Source organism: Phocoena sinus, chromosome X, assembly GCF_008692025.1.
Source record: "Phocoena sinus isolate mPhoSin1 chromosome X, mPhoSin1.pri, whole genome shotgun sequence".
Classification (NCBI taxonomy): domain Eukaryota; kingdom Metazoa; phylum Chordata; class Mammalia; order Artiodactyla; family Phocoenidae; genus Phocoena; species Phocoena sinus.
In genome coordinates this window covers 74076782-74098109 of record NC_045784.1, presented here as the reverse complement: position 1 = coordinate 74098109, position 21328 = coordinate 74076782, and the positions used below count along the sequence as shown (strand labels likewise).

The following is a 21328-nucleotide window of genomic DNA, read 5'->3' as shown; positions in this document are numbered from 1 at the left end:
CAAGTGATTTTTGACAAGGGTGCTAACTCAATGTGGGAAATAATAGTGTTTTCAATAAATTGTGCTGGGACCATTGGATACCCAACTGCAAAAGAATAAAAGTAGTTCCCTGCCTAATACCAAACACATATCTTAACTCAACAGAGATCATAGTTTTAAGTGTGAGAGCTAAAATAACACTCTTAGATCAAAGAATTAGTAGTATATCTTTAAGGAGTATAGTTTAATCTTCAAAGATCTAAGGACAGGAGTATACCTTTAGAAAGTTGGTTTTAGCAAAGGATTCTTAGATATGACAACAAAAGCATACATGGCAAAAGAAAAAATAGATAAATTGAACTTTATTAAAATTAAAAACTTTGTTATGAGCAATAGTATGCAAAAAGTGAAAACACACCACAGAATGAGATAAATGTTTAAAAATCATATATCTGACAAGGTTCTTGTATCCAGAATATATAAAGAACTCTTAAAAAACTTGAAAACGTCAAAGACAAACATTTCAATTTGAAAATACAAAAAAAAAAAAAGAAAGGACTTAACTAGATATTTCTCCAAAGAAGATAAGCAAATGGACAATAAGCACATGAAAAGATACACAAAATCATTATTTATCAGGGAAGGCATGTCAAGACCACATGATAACACTTCATACCCACTAGAATGGCTATAACCAAAAAAGCAGATAATAATAAGTGTTGAAGAGGATGGAGGAGAATTGAAACACTCACACATTGCTATTGGGAACATAAAATTCCATAGCCACTGTGGAAAACAGTGTTACAGTTTCTCGAGAGGTCAAATATAGAGGTACCATATATATGACCCAGCAGTTCAACTCCTAGGTATACACAGAAAACAAATGGAAACATAAGTGAACACAATAACTGTACACGAATGTTCATAGCAGCATTATTTATAATAGCCAAAAGAGGGAAACACCCTGAATGTCCATCAATTAATGAACGGTTAAACAAAATGTAGCATATCCATACAATAGAATAATATTCAGACATAAGAAGGATGAACCTTGAAATCATTATGCTTAGTGAAAGAAGACAGCTGCAAAAGGCCACATATTGTATGATTTCATTTATATGAAAAATCCAGATTCGGCAAACCCATAGAGATAGAAATCAGGTTAGTGATTTTCAGGGCCTGTGTAAAGGGGAATGCGCAGTGACTACTAATGGGTACAGGATTTTTTCTGGTTTATGAAAATGTTCTGGGGTTCAATAGTAGTGATTTTTGTACAACCATGAGAATATAATGAAAAACACCGAATTGTACATGTTACATGGTTGAGTTTTATTATATATGTGGTACATCTCAGTTTTTTAAAAATGAAGGAGAGATAAAGGGACTTCTGTCTCCAAAAGATGGAGAAGATATACTTTCCTTATTCCTCCCTCTAAGTACAGCTAAGAACCCTGGGCATTATATGCAAAACAAATATAAGAAGACTCTGAATGTGTAGAGAAAAGGTAGACCAGTTAGGGACATTGGAACCTGAGGAATAACACAGTAGTGAATAGCCTGGGATCTCTCTTTGCCTCTCATATCTCTGAAGACTATTCAAAAAGCCAGCAATCCATAAACACCAATAGGCACAGACAAATAAATCCCCCAGAAAAGTGTGTTCTCTCTAGCAAAAGGACCAGGAATGGGTAGTTGAGCAATACTAAACCTTTTAAACAATAACTGCTCAACTTCAGACAAACACCCCAGAAAAATATGCAGCCCTACCTCCACCCCACCAGTAAAGGCCAAATGGGAAACCTAAACTTCGCTCTTCCCAGCCTATAATGAGCTGTGTCAATGCCCTTCAAACTCCACCACCACTGGTGAGGGTGGTGTCAGAAAAGAAGGCTTAATGGAGATTCAGTAATTTAGCAGTGTTTAGCAGCAATGAGGCCACCCCCTCACACAGAGTATCAGTAGAGACTATATGGAGAGCCTAGACTTCCACCTTCTATCCGGTACCCTTTACCATCTTGTGTGGTATCAGAGAAGATATACTGGAAAGTCAAGACTTTTGCCACTGCTCAGTGGGAATGAGGCCATGTGCAATGTAAGGCAAGGCCACAAGGGAGAGTAGTAACTCCTTCCAGACGGGGTGGTATCAACAGAATAAGGAGCCTGAATTGCTACCCCCACCCAGCACTACTGTAGCACCAGCTCACCCCAGGATTTCAATGGAGGCAGAGTGGAGAATCTGGACTCCCATACACACCCGGTAGAAATGAGGCAGTGTTGCCTCCCTTGCCCCACCAGAGCCGTGTCAGGAGGCGCCTGAGAAAATGCAAGATTTAAATAAGATCCAGAGTTTCATAATACCTAAAATATCCATGTTTCAATAAAACAATTACTTGTGAGACCAAGAACCTGGAATATATCAACTTGAATGACTAAAGACAATGAACAGCCACCAAACCTAAGATTTCACAGATGATTTTAATGCTGTCATTATAAAAATACTTCGATGAACAATTACAAAGATGTGTGAAACAAATGAAAGAATAGAAAATATCAGCAAAGAAATGGAAAGTTACAGCAAAAAATAATAATAAAAATGTTCAAAAAGAAGCAAATGGACATTTTAGAACTGAAAACAAAAATAACCAAAATTTTAAAACTCAATGGACAGGCTCAATACATAGAGTGAAGAGGGCAGATGATAGAATCAGTGAACTTAAAAATAGAAATTTCTTAATCTGAACAAGAGGGAGAAAACACACTTTGGAAAATAAAAAAGAGAGAGAGAGAAAAAGAGCTACAGCGGTATGTGGAACTATGACACAAGATCCAACATTTGTGTCATTGGAGTCCTAGAAGGAGAGGAGAAGGAGGGCAAGGCTAAAAAATCTACTCAAAGGAATAAGGTCCCAAAACCTCCCAAATTTGTCAAAAGACATGCACTTACAGACTCAAGAAGCTGAACAAATTCCAAACAGGATATATCCAAAGAAATCTTCACCAAGACACATCAAAGTCAAACTTCTAAAACCAAAGACAAAGAAAAAATCTTGAAAGTAGTCAGCCATTACCTATCAGAGGAAAAGCAGTTCAAACAGCAGTGGATTTCTCATCAGAAACCATGGCAGCCAGAAGGAAATGGGACACCATTTTTCAAGTGCTGAAAAAATAATCATCAACCCAGAATTATGCATCTGGTGAAAATATCTTTCAGGAATGAAAGGGAAATGGAGAAATTCTCAGATGAAGGAAAACTAAGAGAATTTGTTGCCAACCAACTTACTTTAAAAGAATGGCTAAAGAAAATTGTCTAAACAAAAAGGAAATAAGAGAAGGAAAATTTGAACATCAAGAAGAAATAAAGAACAACAGAAAGAGAAAATTATGAGTAAATAATTATGAAACACTTTGAACTGAATGAAAATAAAAATACAACATATCAAAATTAGTAAAACTTAGCTAAACCAGTACTGAGAAGAAATGTTATAATATTAAATACTCATATTATAGAAGAGAAAAGGGGTAAAATAAATTATCTAAGCTCCCACTTTAAGAAACTACAAAAAAGAAGAGCAAATTAAACAAACCAAGCAGAAAAGGGCACTAATAAAGGTAAGAGCAGAAATAAATGAAATTGTAAGCAAAGGAACAAAGAAAATCAAAGAAACAAAAGCTGATACTTTGAAAAGATGAATAAAAATTGAAAACCTCTAGCTGGAATGACAAATACAAAAGAGAAGGCACAAATTACCATTATCAGTATTCCACAGATATCAAAAGGATAACAAAGAATACTACAATCAGTACTATGCACATAAATTCAATAAGTTAGATTAAATAGATTAACTCTTTAAAAACACAGACTACCAAAAGTTGCTTAATAGGAAAAATAGTCTGAGTATTCCTATGACTGTTAAGGAAATTTAATCCAGAATTTTTAATTATCCCCAAAATGTAACTTTTGCACCCAAATGGTTTCACTGAATAATTCTAACCAAGCATTTTAAAAAGAATTGACACCAATTCTACATAATTTCTTCCAAGAAAGAGAAGAAACCCTCCCCAATTCATTTTATGAGACGTGTTACTCTGACACTAAATACAAAGCCATTGTCAAAAACAGACTATAGGTCAATCCCTCCTGAATATAGATGCAAAATTGCAAACAAAATATTAGCTAACCAAATCCCACAATGTATAAAAAGAATTACACACCATAACCAAGTATGATTTATTCCAGGTATGTGAGGTTGGTTTAACATTGAAAAATCAATCAATGTATTTCACCATATCAACAAGCTAAAAATTAAAAAAAAAATCATACTATCCTATAAACATAGGCTGAAAATTCATTTGACAAAATGCAACACTCATTCATGATACAAACTTTCAGCCAATTAAGAGCAGAGCTAAATTACCTCAACTAGATAAAGAGTATCTACAAAGAAATCTACAGATAATGTCATACATAATGTTGAAAAACTGAACGTTTTCCTGCTAAAATCAGAAAGAAGTGAAGGAAGTCCACATTCATCACTGTTTTTCAATGTAGTACTAAAAGTCCCAGCCATGACAATAAGGCAAGAAAAAGAAATTAAATTCCCATAAATTAAAAAGGCAGAAATAAATTGTTTTTATTTACAGATGGCATGGCCTGAATGCATATGTAGGAAACCCCAAGGATTAAAACCAACCAAAAAACTTGTAGCGCTAATAAGTGAGGTTAAGTAAGATGGCAGGATGCAAGACCAACATATAAAAATCAACAGTATTTCTATACACTAAGAAAGCTGTAGTGTGAAAACTGAATTTGAGAATACAAAAACATTTATAGTTATTCAAACCATTTATAATTATACAAACAATGAAATACTTAGGTATGAATTTAACAAATCTTGTACAGAACTTGTATGCCAAAAGCTAACTTTGCTGATGAAAGACAGAAAACCTAAATAAATGGAAAGACATACTGTACTCATATATTGAAAGACTCAAAATAGTAAAGATGTCATTTTTCCCAAATTAATCTGTAGTTTTAATGTAATTCCTATCAAAACCGCACCAAGTTTTTTTTTTATAGACATATACTATCTTTTATAAAATATATGGAAAAGTCACAGTCTCTAGAATAGCCATGAAAATCTTGGAAAAAAATAAAATAGAAGGAGTAATTCTATCAGATATTAAAACTTACTGTGGGGCTTCAATAATCAAGACTGTGGTACTGGTAGAAGGATAGATACATAGGTAAAACTGAAGAAATAGTCCTGAATAAGTACAGATTACTGATTTTTGATAAATCACCACAGCAATTCAATGAAGGAAGAATAGCCTTTTCCACAAATGGTGCTGGAGCAGAAAAACAAAAAGAACCTTGAGTTGAGATAATGATCATAAACGTAAAAAGTAAAACCATAAAATACAGAGAAGAAAACACAGGAGAAAATCTTCAGAACCTAAGGCTAGGTAAAGAGATTTTAGACTTGACAGGAAAAGCACCATAACAGAAAAAAATTACAAACTGGACTTCATCAAAATTAAAAACTTTTGCTCTGTATATGACCCTTTTAACAGGTTATAAAAATAAGCTACAGAGTGGGGAAAATATTTGCAAACTACATATTTGACAAAGGACTTGTATGTAGAATATGTAAAGAATTCTCATAATTAAACAAAATAAAAACAAACCAATTGGAAAATGGGGAAAATACATGAAGAGAGACATTTCATCAAATGTGATATATAAACAAGAGGTTCAATATCACTAGCCCTTAGAGAAATGAAAATTAAAACTGCAATGAGATATCACTACATGCACCTATGTGAAGAGTTATTTTTTTTCTTTTTTTTAAAAAAAGGACCACACAAAATGCTAGTAAAGATGTGGAGAACATGGACCACTCATGTATTGCTTGTGGGGATATAAAAATGATCCAGCCACTCTGGGAGAGAGTTTGGCAGATTGTTATAAAACTACATATACACTTACTACATGACCCATCACTTGAGCATTTGTCCCAGAGAAATTAAAATTTACATCTACATAAAAACCTGTACATAAGTGTTTCTAGAAGTTTTATTAATAATAGACAAAAACTGGACACAATGAGATGTCGTACAATGGATAAATGGTTACACAAACTCTGGTACATGCATACCATAGAATACTACTCAGTAATAAAAAAGGAAAAACTATTGACACATGCAACAATCTGAATGAATATCAAGGGAATCTTGCTAAGTGAAAAAATGTCAATCTTAAAAAGTCATATACTGCATGATTCAAATTTTAGAACATTCTTAGGATGATGGAATTATAAAGATGGAAAATGGTGGTTTTCAGGGGTTAGGGATCATGGAGTGCAGAGGGAGACAATAAAGGAATAGCAGGAGAGACATCCCTGTGGTGATAGAACAGTCCTATATCTTGATTGTGCTGGTGGTTATACAAATCTAAACATGTGATAAAATTCCATAGAAGGATACATGCAGACATACACACCAATGAATTCATGTAAAACTGGTGAAATTTGAGTAACATCTGTGGACATAGCAATGTAAAACTTCTGATTTTCATATCGGGGTAAGATTATATAAGATTTTGCCATTGAGGGAAACTGGTTGAAGGGTTTACACAAGATCTTTATGTATTCTTTTTGCAACTTAATTTGAGTCCACAACTGTTTCTAAATAAAAGGTTTTAAAAATGAAGGTAATTCAAAGAAAATTTCCAGTAAGATATGTTTCTTCTTTCTCATTTCTATTTGGAATCATAGAATGGCATAAAATGCACAAAATTTTATCTTTCACTTTCCTTTATGTATTTTAATGTCATCATAAGTTTATTTGTAATGATGTTTATATTTTAGTTGGTCCAATACTTTAGTATCTCTTATTCAAAAAATATAATATACATCAGATATATTTTTAATTTTATCCAGGGTCATAATCATTTCCAAACACCTTCCATAAATGATTTAGTGTAGTATCTGAGATTGTCTCAGGAATAGATTAAGAGGGAGAAGCATCTGATTGAATAGAAAGTATTTACATTATTGTAGTGTCAATATATAGCCCAAGCCCTCCTCTAAACTGAATTAGCCTATTTGTATAGAAATAAATACAATAGTACCTTTATTTTAGATGAGATATACTTTAGAGTCTTATGATCAAAGGATGTTAAAACTACTAGCTTTTCATCTGTAAACTGTGGACTGATTTAAAATGTAATGTTTCAGTGGACTCAAGTCATGTAATGTTTCAGTAGCTAGATGATAAATTTATTGTTCCAATGTTTATACAGCATTCCAAATTTGACCATCAATACTCCTTGTACATATAAAGTTTTCAATAGATACATTCAATACAAAATGCAAAATATCAAAAAGCTCCTACTCCTGACAGCAGTTTGGGAGACCAGTGGCTGCCAAGGGAAGAGGGTCTTGTTTTGGATCTTTGCTTCCACATGGGTGAAGTAAGGTATATAGTCCCAAAGTCTCTACTCTAAAGAATCCCAGAACTGATTGCTAAAAATTATGTAACACAATGTCATAACATGTGATTGACTTGGTCAATTTGTTTGACTAAGTCTGTGGAAAAATAAAATCAAAGGCTTTATTTGATTGATGAGTCAGTTTAGTCAAAATACTTGAGTCAAAACTAAAATAGCAATTCTGGTAAGTCATGTTGGACATAGTCTAAATGGAACTCACTGCATGAAAGCCCAGATCATATAGACTTTGAAATGTCTGCATATGAAAATTTAAGGCAAAATACAAATTATCATTTGAGATATGTATCACACTAGCTGTCACCCAATTTTACAAGGTAGAGTAAGAGGCGGGCTACATGAAGCATACTCTAATCATTTTCTGAAAATGTCCACATAACAGCAAAGCTGGCATTTTATAATTTCCAGAGCTATAAATCATTTTTAAAATCATGATATTACTCAAAACAGATGTGAAAACATATGTTTGCTACAGTTGTATAAACTGCCTACTTGTCAAACTTAATAAATGTTGAGACTTCTACTTTAACTGCATTCCCTTTTAAGAACTAAAATCTATTTGAGGAAAATATATTTTATTTTAAGTACAAATGTAACTGGTAGAACTTAACATAGAAAATCTCATTTAAAAGAAAGTTTTCCATTATAACCAGAGAAGTACAGTTTAATATGCCACTCCAGTCTATTAATGTCCTCACCAGGATGTGTGACCAACATATTTGAAATGAGTGTAACTGTGCCATTCCACAGTAAGAGATTCAGAAATGCCAGTGCATACCACTGTGTATTTTATGAAAATCAGCTACTGTACATCTTTACTAGCACTCCAGCTGATTTTTAATAAGACACAGCAGTGTGTACTTGAACACTGCAGCAAACAGGCCAGTCCTAAATGCCATTTTGACTTATGGGGTTTGCAGTATTGACAGAATCATGTGTATCATGTACAGCTTGAGATTTTCCTAGAAAATATGCTTTACTTCCAAGCTGTCCTTCAAATAGTGATGACTTGCTAGGAAAGAAGTTTCAGGAACAAATTGTTTTTGAGTTATGAATGAAATTTCATCTTTAACTATAATTCCATTACCAGTGTAAGAGTTTGGGTAGTTTAATATACTGAACCTGACTTCCATTCTGACCACTTTTCTGAAATAAAGCATTTATATCTTGGGGCCCCAGAGAGTACAGTCTTTCAGTGTTTGGATAAGAAAAGACAAAATATGTGGCAAGGAAACCAACAATGTACCAATGAAATTAAAATTATACATTATTCCAAATTCTAACTAAAATGCTCATCTAGGTAATTAGAAAGCAAGTTCAGTCTAGAGAAGAAATAAAAAAAATGTCTCCATTAACTCTTCAGCTCATGGAATGTTTTTTTCTGTATATTATGAGCATCTTTATTAAAGATGGAAAAATGCACCCTATAGTGAAGAACAATCAGACCATCTGATGATCTAATAAATTACATGTTAGCTTATGTTCTTTAGCTTAGAGTTACTAACTCATGGTGATAGTAATAACGCATAGCCTATAACATTTGCTGATATATTTTCCTTTACTCTTACCTTTACAGCCTTTTAAACAAAGTTGTACTCAGTTTTCATATCAAGGAAGCAAGTCTTTGAAATTCTTACTTTCCCTACCTTCTTTAAACAGATATCCTAAGAAAAAATTGGATACTGTGCAGAAATGACACGTTTGTCAGTTGATTACAAGCCAGATTGATGTCATATCTATCAATATTACAGGTAAATACCTGATTGGAGCTGCTTGCTAAACTTTCCTCTGAAATGTCCAAATTAGCATATACTTTTAAAATCACTTTTCAGTGTTGAATGGAACATCTCTCCTCTATGACAGTAACTCAAGTTTTCCAAACATAACCATCAAATGGTGATTCATTTAAATATAGTCAACAAAGTGCATACATAATAAAAAGAGAATCAGATGTCTCGGATCAGGCATAATAAAAGGGCTTAGGGTAAAGTTTCCAACCATAGGCACAGAGAAACTTTGGACTAATATGTTATTTATAACATCAAATAAACAAGCTTCAGGTAAATATTATTTTTTTACTACTAAAAGAATTTATCCAAAGCCAGTATGGATCTGTTCTGACTTAGGGAAATGTGGATGCAATATACAGCAATGGGATGTTAATTGAGTTAGTATCTGATCTTTATATGTACATCAAATAAGCAAAAGTCATTTTACCTTTATTTTCCCTTTGGAATTTTTTGATGGTTGGTCCATTATCCTGATCAACGATAAGTTCGTCTCTATTGTTGGGCATCATCACTATAAATAAGAGATATAACTGAGTAATTTTATTGCAAAACACCCAAAAGCAGAAAACCATTACATAAATACCTATTTTACTCCAATAACAACATGAATTTTATACACTTCTACTTCTGAACAATGAAAAGACTTTTGTTGTTCTGATGATCATACAATTTAAAAGTCAATAAGCTGCTTAATCATATGAATTTTAAAGTATAATTAATACATAGTACATATATAATTTCCAACATATTTTCTTTAAATCATTTAAAATATTTCCTCTTTTGAAATTCATGTACAAATTAGTTATTTACCTCCATAATTAATAATATATTTCCCAAAATGCTTCAGAGAGAATTTTGCACTTAATCTCATGAGTTTAAAATAATTATGAATTTAGTTTACTTTGTAGAGTTTTTGCAAATATATAGCAAAATTAATAGATAAAATATAATTTTCTGGTAACTGTAAGTGCTTCTTCGCAAGACATTTATATTGAAAGAGGAAAAACGTCAATTTCAGTTTATCATTTAATTCTCTTTAGTTATATTTTATTAAAATGTTATATAGCACTATCAATAAAGTACGGTCACTTTAAACCAAAAATCATCAAACCTTTTAATTCACTTATAGACAATCTCACTATCACGCTTGGACAATTGTGGAATGTGCATAGAGAGTATAATTACTGCCGGTGGAATAAGAAATGTTTTATGTTGTCAAGATTTTTTATAATATTATATTGCTTTGGATATAGTTTATTTCTAAGTATGACATCTCTTATGATATGTCTATTACAGAGTACACATATTTCCCTGTGTGCTCTGCTTTTAGCCAGCACTCAATGAATAATTCTCTCTCTCTTTTTCCTCTCTACGGCCCTCCCTCATCAGTACAAAGATTTTCCTAATAGAAGAATGTATGTTTCTTCATTCCTTTATGGTCATCTGGCTACTCCCACAGGTCTTGCTCAGACTCTCTTGAATCTGTTACACACAATATTGTAACTAGTAGGTTAGTCTGCATCCACAGAAGAGAGTAAAGCTAGAAAACCTCTGCCACCTCTTCCAGGAATTAAATTTACTCCTTTATGGCCAATAGCTACAAGTTCTAATTCAGTGGTTAATTCTGGCTGCACATTAGAATGTCCTGAGAAGATATTGAAAAGCAAAACAGAGCACTCCTTCTAGGCTCTATTCCAGACCAGGTAAATGAGACCCTGAGCGTGTGGCCTGGGCATCCAGATTTGTAAATGCTCCATAGGCGATTATAATGGGGAGCCAGACTTGAGACCCACTGGGATCACTATGAAGCTAAATAGTTACAAAGAATATATAATATTGACAAGCTTAGTGAGACTTGGATGAATTTCCACAAGAGAGAAATCATCTTTGTCCTTCCCCACCACAAATCCAGAACCTAACACCTTCCCTAATCCCTCAAATTCCTTTTATCCCCCATAAAAACATTATTTTGGAGAGTCTTGAAGCAATCACTCTTATGAAGTGTAAAAATTTAGAGTTTACATTAAAAATGTCCCAATAGTAAGACTAAAAGAAGAGAAGATATTATTTTCCCTAAAGCAAATGGATACTTAGGAAATTGGATTGTGTAGGTACAGAAGATTAATGAAGATTTTACCTAGCTCACTTGGTTCATACTTATTATATACCAAATGAGAATTTGTTATAGCTGAATGCACTGGGTAATGTCTGTATACCTGAGTAGGATCAAGCAGCAGGAGATGATAAGTAATCAAGGTAAAGCCACACAGAGAAAAATAGTGCTTATCCTTCACATTTCCTTAGTGCTTTAAATTTCTGAAGTGTTTTTTTCCACATATTATTTCATTTGACCTCATAAAACTCCAGTGCAATAGGCAGAGCAGTAATTATATCCATATGTTAGGTAAAGATACTCATTGTGGTTAAGTGACATACCCAAGATCTCATAGCTAGTTAGTGCCAGACTGTGTCTAGATTCAAGTCTCCAATATGCCAGATCACTGACAATAACATTATAATATTTCTGGAATAGTGTCTGTGGTGTAAGACTTCTGAAACAATAAAAAAGAAACGTAGGAAAAATCATGTTAAAATTTGTGATCTGAATTGCTGAGATTATTGCAAATCATATATTGATTCACTTTTTAATCACTCTTACATGATCAACTGTCCAAAGGATATCTTATCTTCCATTATTCAAAGGGTGCTGTGAATATAGCAAGTGATTTGTATCACACTAGCTGCCAAATACCAGCATATTGAATTAACATATACTCTACAAAAATCCCATCAAATTGTTCCCATGAGATCCAGTGATACAGTAAATGAAGCCCCTTCCAGAGAACAAACTTCTAACACCTTTTTTGTTGTTCATATTGCTTCTGTAATAAAGAATCACCACTTTTCAAAAAGCATCAATTCCCCCAGGTTTTTCTCCCCTCTCTATTGCCTAATGAAGAATTTCCTGAAAGATTATCTTTCAGTTCCTTGCTTCAGGTGAGATACTCACCCATTCTCTCTGAATGGTGATCCATCTGAGAGGGAGAGCTGGACACACTGCTGCTGGGGTGGGAGGAGGTCTGGCTCCCAGGGCGATGACTCTCTTCCAGAGAAGGAGCTGGAGAAGGACTCTCTGGGATCCGTTCCTTACACAAAAGGAAACATAAAAGGAAATGTGATCTTGCACAAAGTTTTTCACGTTGGGGGAATCCATAACATTTGAAATGTTGACCTCTCATCCTGAAAGTGCATACATTCATGATACTTGGTCTTAAACACATATCTTCAGACAAAACCATATTTTTTTGTTCTTGGGAAATTAATGGGATATTGTGAGGGTTAAATAAGAGAAAAAGATGAAAAGTCTCAGTGCTATGCCAGATACATGGTAGAGCTCAAGAAAGGTTAGTTTCCATTTCCTTTCCTAGGAAATACATCAAGGATTACGAAGTGAAGTGACTATTGTTAGTGAAAATTTGTTATTGTAAGCTTCTACATTGATATAATGTTCAGGCCATAATCTGGAGGGTGAGCTTACTGTCTGAGTAAAAAATCCCCCAAAGGTAAACACCTGGAACCCTGGAATGAAACTTACAAATAGTGGCGCCTGGTACATGTTGTGTCTTTCTGCACTGACAAAACTTATGGAAATAAAATACTTGTGATCTATCAGACCTTAGGAATTCATGTTGAATTTTGCAAACAAAATAGTTTGATAGTCACAGGACACAACGATGGGTTTTGAAACTAACACAAAGACCTATCAATATCAGTTCCTTAGTATTGTTTAGATTTTTATAGTTTTAAACTATGAATTTGAATAAAAATAACATTTCTTTTATATATCTCAACAGTAATGGTTATGGTTCTCAGGACTTTTGTGATAATGAATATTGCTAAAACTCTGAAGTTATTCACTGTGTTTATGCATCACAAACTGATGAATAAATCTGAAAATCATTTAGTTAATTTGATCAATTAAAAAAACACATTGTAGATTTTTTGATGATGGCCACTGGGACTGGTGTGAGATGATATCTCATTGCAGTTTTGATTTGCATTTCTCTAATGATTAATGATGTTGAGCACTCTTTCATGTGTTTGTTGGCAGTCTGTATATCTTCTTTGGAGAAATGTCTGTTTAGGTCTTCTACCCATTTTTGGATTGGGTTGTTTGGTTCTTTGTTATTGAGCTGCATAAGCTGATTATAAATTTTGGAGACTAATCCTTTGTGAGTTGCTTCATTTGCAAATATTTTCTCCCATTCTGAGGGTTGTCTTTTGGTCTTGTTTGTGGTTTCCTTTGCTGTGCAAAAATCTAGAAACAATAAATGCTGGAGAGGGTGTGGAGAAAAGGGAACACTCTTGCACTGCTGGTGGGAATGTGAATTGGTACAGCCACTATGGAGAACAGTATGGAGGGTCCTTAAAACACTACAAATAAAACTACCATATGACCCATCAATCCCACTACTGGGTGTATACCCTAAGAAAACCGTAATTCAAAAAGAGTCATGTACCAAAATGTTCATTGCAGCTCTATTTACAATAGCTCGGAGATGGAAACAACCTAAGTGTCCATCCTCAGATGAATGGATAAAGAAGATGTGGCACTTATATACAATGGAATATTACTCAGACATAAAAAGAAACGAAATTGAGCTATTTATAATGAGGTGGATGGACCTAGAGTCTGTCATACAGAGTGTGAAGTAAGTCAGAAAGAGAAAGACAAATACCGTATGCTAACACATATATATGGAATCTAAGAAAAAAATGTCATGAAGAACCTAGGGGTAAGACAGGACTAAACACACAGACCTACTAGAGAATGGACTTGAGGATATGGGGAGGGGGAAGGGTAAGCTGTGACAAAGTGAGAGAGTGACATGGACATATATACACTACCAAACGTAAAATAGATAGGTAGTTGGAAGCAGCCGCATAGCACAGGGAGATGGGCTTGGTGATTTGTGACCACCTGGGGGGTGGTATGGGGAGGGTGAGAGGGAGGGAGATGCAAGAGGGAAGAGATGTGGGGGCATATGTATATGTATAGCTGATTCACTTTGTTGTAAAGCAGAAACTAGCACACCATTGTGGAGCAATTATACTCCAATAAAGATGTAAAAAAAAGACACATTGTAGTGTTTATCCATATATGCAATAAATGTGACTCAGTGATAGATATGCTGGGACAGAGAATGTTTATTCTATAAAATATTTAATTAATCCATAATAAATGTCTTAAATTAAATGTTCTGTCTAATTATGTGTAATTACAACCTCAGTATTCTAATCATAACATTAAAAATTAGTTTGTCAAATATGTGCTTATACATTTTCACAATGATTTTGCACAAGAGGCCCAAAACAGATAAACTCCTTAAAGGAAAACTGCTTAATGCAAAATTAATATTATGAGAGTTAAAGGTTATTATTTCATTAGTGGAAATTAACATTTTGCAATGTCTATCATTGTGGCAGAGAGAATAGTGTCTCCCTGACCCGCCAAAGATGTTTAGTCCATATCCTAAGAGCTAGAGCCTGTGAATATGTTATCTTAAATGGCAAAATGGACTTTTCAGATATGACTGAGAACCTTGAGATAGAGCTATTACACTGGATTATCTTGGGGCAGAAAGAAAAGTCAGAGGAAGATATGATTATGGAAGAATGGTCAGAGAGATAAGCTGGAAAAGGCAAGGAAATCGATTCTTTATTGGGAGCTTACAGAAAGAAATGCACTCTTTCCAGAAGCTTGATTTTAGCTCAATGATAACCATGTCAGACATCTGACCTACAGAACTGTAATATAATAAATTTGCATTGTTTTAAGCTACTTAATTTGTCATAATTTGTTACAGAAACAATAAAGAACTAATACAGTCATCAATGTAGTATGTTCATTTTTTAATGTTTTATATATTATTATTTAGCTAACATTTGATAATTTTAATGAAATGAACAGTAGACTTTGAGTATATTAGCTGCAATATGATATAGTTATTAAATACCAATAATTGTAAATATATACTACACCTTAAAGTCTCTATGACTTTTGTCATGCTTCAAAAACAATGTTTTAAGACAGGGAAATATATATTTCATTTATATTTAGTATACAGTTAAGTATACAGTTGCAATACTATGTACACACGGCAAGATCAAAAGACACATATAAGCAAAGCAGAAGAAGAGAATCATTTTTTTCCAAATAATTGTATTTTGGAGGGAAGGTATGGAGATGGGCAGCAAATTATATAGAGACTTTATACCACATTGTTTTACTTTTTGAAAAGACTAGTAGTTCATCAGCTGTGAAATTCAACCTGAAGTGTAGTGGTTAAAGATATAATCCCTAAATAGCATGTGTACATACACACACACCCCCCAACGAAAGGAATTTCATATATGAGGTCAAAATTATTTTATGCTTTTCACTGTTGTGTAGTTTCAATGATTCTATGCTAAACTATGCCCATTCAGTCTTTGAATTCTAACATTGGATATTTGCTGAAAAATATGTAATTTAATAGCTATGTTTATCTCTAATGGACCTGTAAGTGAATGGATAGGGACAAAGTACAGCAGTTACTGAGCAAAAATAGAACTGAACAAACAAAATCACTGTGTAGTGGCAAACAGGAATAATACACAGCAATATATGCTGCCATAATAAAAATGGAAAATTTGGGAGTGATTCATAAAGTTGATGGTTTGGAAAAGCAAGAGAATTCAAGTGACAGTGATACTTGATCTTGCTCACCCTGCTTATAAAATGAAAGCTCATACTGAATTTTTTAAAAAATTGGAAGAACATCTACACAAATAGAAAATACTATAAATAATGAGAAAAAATACAATGCTATAAAGAGGAATCCTCCAAAATGTTTAAAATTTTCATATGAACAAATAATATGAACTCAAAAAATTACACGTAAACACTTTCTTTGACATTTTGAACATTAGGTGGAAAAATAAATTAACTTTGAAAACATGACTTAGAGCTACAGTAGCATTTTGCATACAGTCATATTTCTGCTTTAATATTTTGTAGCCTGCACTTTCCAAATTCGATCAAGGTTCAATTCATTGTTATTGTTTCCTAAGACCTCACAGAGGTCAGACTTGTTTCACCATGTAAACAACATTAGATGAATCCAGTGCCTCATACTGATTAAGAATTAGGTGGGTTTAAAAAAGTAATCTGTGGCTTCCCTGGTGGCACAGTGGTTGAGAGTCCACCTGCCGATGCAGGGGACCACCTGCCGATGCAGGGGACACGGGTTCGTGCCCCCGTACGGGAAGATCCCACATGCCGTGGAGTGGCTGGGCCCGTGAGCATGGCTGCTGAGCCTGCGCGTCCAGAGCCTGTGCTCCGCAACGGGAGAGGCCACAACAGTGAGAGGCCCGCGTACCTCAAAAAAGAAGAAAAATCTGTAGGAAACTGGGAATGCTTAATTTTTCCTAAAATAATGAATAGTTCTATAAACAATTTCTACTTTGCAAGTAAGCAGATCCATTTTTCAGCCCTGTAATCAGTATGCATCTATTTAGCTACTTAACTGCAATGTGTTTTGGTTCATTAGGTGGCTACTGTTGTGTCTCAGCCTCGTTAAATTTTCACAGCAAGTTAATCTGTTTTATTACAAATGAGAACACAAGTGATAATGTTTTCACCATTTGCCAAATACAGGGTTAACAGTATTTGCAACAAATCAATAAGGGCATTTAAAAAGGAAAATTGCAAATCTATAACTCCATTTTACTCATTGATGACTTAATTTTATTTGGCATTTATGACTTTTACAACACTGTTACTCTTCATGTATTTCATTTGTGCCCCATCAAAAACAGCTGTAGCTCTTCTGAAACACTGCAGAAGTTTTCTCCATAGTCAGTCAAAGTAGCAAAGGAGGGAGATTTCCAAAACTGATACATACTTACCCAATCAATCCCCACTTTCCCCTGAAATTAGTAAAATTATCTGCAATAATAACTCAAATTCTAGCATATACATACATAGTTCAAGGCTTGTGCCTAAGAAGAAAGAGTCATTATAGAAAACATTTTTAATTAGTACCTATTATTCCCTCTTCTATCACACTGTTTCCCTTTTTTGGGGGTACATATGTTCAAAGGAGATGTTCATCATATTAAATCATTTGAAAGTACATTTGAACCTTAATAAAAAACAGGGTCAAAGCTGAGAATAATCAGTTTTATACAAGGTTTAACACAGTCAGTTTGGTAAAGGCTTTAGTTTGTTGGCACTAAGGTATCAATTCTGCCCATTTTCATGGAGATCCTTTATTTCATCTCAATGTATTTCTTTACATCTTTGGAAATATAATATACACAGAATTTGTGAAGTACTAATACATGCATATTAAACGTGTTTATATGTATGTGTTCATGTGTGTAGTTGCCTTTTAAAAACACCTATCTCAATGTTAAATTGTACCTCTGATGTTTTATGATACTGATTCTTCTCAAGCATTCAGTGGGGTTATGTAACATACAATTTGTATTTTTATTTAATTGGAATTCAATTCTCACTGCAATTACTCTTCCAAATGTTAATCTATTAATGAGTTTCTAAAGGATTTAATGGCATTTTGCTGCTTAGGAGTGGCTTTTGGAAGTTTATCTGAATGCTAGATATTTTATTCATGCATTTGTCTTGATATTTCATATTTAATTGATGTGTTCCTTCTGTACTGTCACCAGAGTTATGGAGAAACAGAACAGCTTTTAATTTGACAGACTTAAATAATAAAATCAGGAACAAGAAAATAAGAAGTTTGTTCATTGTTGTTGCTAACTTGGGTTACCATTAGTCCTGAGGAAGAATTTGATGCTCAGATTTATTATCTTTTAATACTATTGGATGCATGATACTTTATGATTTTTTATGAATCAGTTTAAGAATTAGTATGTGTCCCACAATCAACAATATACAAATGTATTTAAGTTAACACAGATGGATATGGCAGGGTTTTCATGAATTTAGAAAAAAACAGACAGATGAGGGGGGTACAACTGGAACATGTAACCATGAGAGAGTCTAAAATCATAAGCATGCCCTAACTGTGACCTATGTAATATTTGGACAAAGGACCCTTCCACCTCTTCAATTTGAAACTTGTTCTGGAAGAGGCTGACAGCTGAAGAGAATCAGCCATAATATCTGTTCATAGCATGTAAATGACCTCGAGTGGGAGAATGGATAGTTCAGTGGGAATATGTATGGCTTGCAAATTATGTTGTAGGCTTGGGCCTCTGCCACCCATCCAAACACACACACACACACACACACACACACACACACACACACACACCTTAATTCTCACTCAATGCATCTTCATCTCACGTTCTAAAAACAGTAATAGCTATGTCTTTCCACAGAGCACTTAGAATAAGACTCAACTAGTGATTTTTTCAGTGAATTTGAATTATCACAAAAAACCCTCTCTGTGTTGACTAATTTTAATACCAGATGTTCACGTGCTAATGCCATTGCCTTGTGACAATTTCCAATCAATTCATTAATTGCCAGCTGCTCAGCTAAACAAAAAACACAGCTAATCAGATGATAGTGGTAAATAGCTAAATAACAGCTTCCTACTTAAATTTCTTAAATTTGTTATCAGAGAAAACTATGGCACACTGATATGACAAAGTTTCCCACAAATACAGAAAAACTGTATTATAAAATATTTAAATGTAGGAAAATATAATTTCATATCAGTCAGGTATTTTACCTATTCTGCTCTCAGGATTTTGCCACATTGAGTAATATGACTGAAGGATGAAAACTTCGAAAGCCTAATGATCTTAATGCAATTTTCAATTCATGTTATAGTTATATTAGTTATTAGCTACAAATGATAATATCTGAGCCAACAGCAAAGGGATCTGAGCCAGACCTAAAGACTATGTGCCTGGCATAACAATATTCCCAAACTAGTTTCTGGCCAAAAAACAGAAGCAAACAACAACCACAAAACCAAAACCAAAAAAAAGATTTGTTTGCAACTTATAATGTCTTTTCCAGTTTGGGAATTAACGTCTGTATCACTAATGATCATTTATGTTGAAAACACTCCTCAAAGTTTAATATCCGATGAATCATTAGTTTTCATTCATTCATGCAACAAACATTTATTGAGTGACTAATATACCCATTGAGGATGAAAGAAAGGCCTATGGGTGTCTTCATATGGTGTGTAGATGCTCATAGTTCAGACTAAAGACTAAATAATCCACATATAAACATTTAAAGATAAGTTAAAATAAAATACAAATTGGATCAATTTTGATATCAGAATGGGCATCTCTCTCCAGTTCCCACCAGATCCCTAACTTTTCTATTGTGGCAATGAGATCTAAACAGCCATTGCACATGAACGGATGCTCTCTAGAGGGCGGGTCCAATACCTGTATATGCATCTAATGGTGGGGAACCCTTGGTCCTGGTACTGATAAGAAGTTGCACAGACAAATGTATATAGGGAAAGCTACTTCTTCCTCAGGGTAGCTCTCTGCCATGATTTTGGTTTCTACTTATTACTATTTCTATGTGAGTATAGAAAACATAATAAAAGAAAACATATGTATAAAACAAAATAAAAGAAAATAATATTAGCTAATATATATACTGAGTATTTACTAGATGTCAGACAGTGCTCTAAGTGTGTTAACAAGTTTGTCTCATTGAAGTCTTTTGTTAACACTGTGAAGTAGGTACAATTATTATCCCCATTTCATTGGGAAATAAGGCAAACTGAGATACAGGCAGGTTAATTCATTTTCCTAAAGTCATATAAAAAGAAATTTTGAAACCAGGATTCAAATACAGGCAGACAATCTGACTTCAGAGCTTGTGCTCTTACGCATCATGCCATACTGCCTCCAGTGAAATCTTCTCAATGCATCTTACTTAGCTGACAAACTATGATGGCTCTAGCCAGAAACAGTATATAATTCTATAAATTATTTTGGGGATGGGGTATCTGCCTGCTTCATTTTGTGTTTTTGATAGAGCAATGTAACATGATCCTTTACACATATTAGACCTTTGCTAAATCAGTGAATTCTGTGTTCTTGCTCTCTGTTTCCTAATAGAAAAAGATGACAGTAATAATGGAGTAAGACAATATTCAGCAATAGCTATCATTTCTGGCCAAATTCAAGGCTAATTGCAATCCACTTGCTGATTTTTTCAATCTGTATTATCCTTTTTTGCCAAAGATTACTAGTGATTCTGAACTTTCCAACCATCCTCTCTAATGCTCTAGAACAGTGCTGTCCAATAAAATTTTCTTCAGTGATGCAAATGTTCCTTACCTGTGCTATCTAATATAGTAGTCAAGAACCATGTGACTATTGAGAAGTTGAAATGTGACTAGTTGAAACCGAGGAACTGAAGTTTTCATTTTATTTAATTAATTTAAATTGAAATAGCCACATGTGGCTAGTGGCTACTATATTGAATAGTGTTGCTATAGTAGGTATGTGCTATGCATCTGCCTAAGATACTTTGTTAACTGTTTACCACCATGGAGGTGGGGAAATTTATTAAACCATAAGCAAATATATATTTTCTTTAGATTCTAAGTTTCTTAACGTCACATCACTTCTCAGAGCTCTAAAAAAGCTATGGTTTTCTCTCCTACCTGTGAAAAGGAAATGAAAATGACGAAGCCAGGTCTAGCCTACCTTGCATTAGCTTTCACTATCTAAGGATACTTGCAGGAGTCAACACCTCTAATCACCTAACTTTTTTCACACTAGGGTAGAAATACTTACACAGTGGTAGAAGAAAAAGGCACAAATGCAATTATGCTCTTTCCAATTTGACTTTATTCTATGTTAAGTTGGTATAATATCAATTGTCAAAGAAACTAATTATTCATTCATTTTATAGAGACTTCTCAAACTTTGACTCACATGTTATGCCTTTCTGAAGAAATAAAAGATAATAGGTAAACTTCTTTGAAAAGATTTTGTTTGATTTGCTTAATGGATATGGGAGAATATTGGCATA

The 21328-nt window shown here is 33.9% G+C and overlaps 1 protein-coding gene across 2 annotated transcripts in view; it reads right to left on the bottom strand.

Annotated features, from left to right (window-relative positions):
• DACH2 (dachshund family transcription factor 2) overlaps window positions 1-21328 on the bottom strand; it is a 654283-nt gene that overhangs the window by 121003 nt on the left and 511952 nt on the right. For both annotated transcript variants that reach the window (XM_032619764.1, XM_032619765.1), the window contains one exon: window positions 12287-12422. In XM_032619764.1, coding sequence (XP_032475655.1) covers window positions 12287-12422 — 136 coding nt within the window. The remainder of the gene's footprint in view (window positions 1-12286; window positions 12423-21328) is intronic.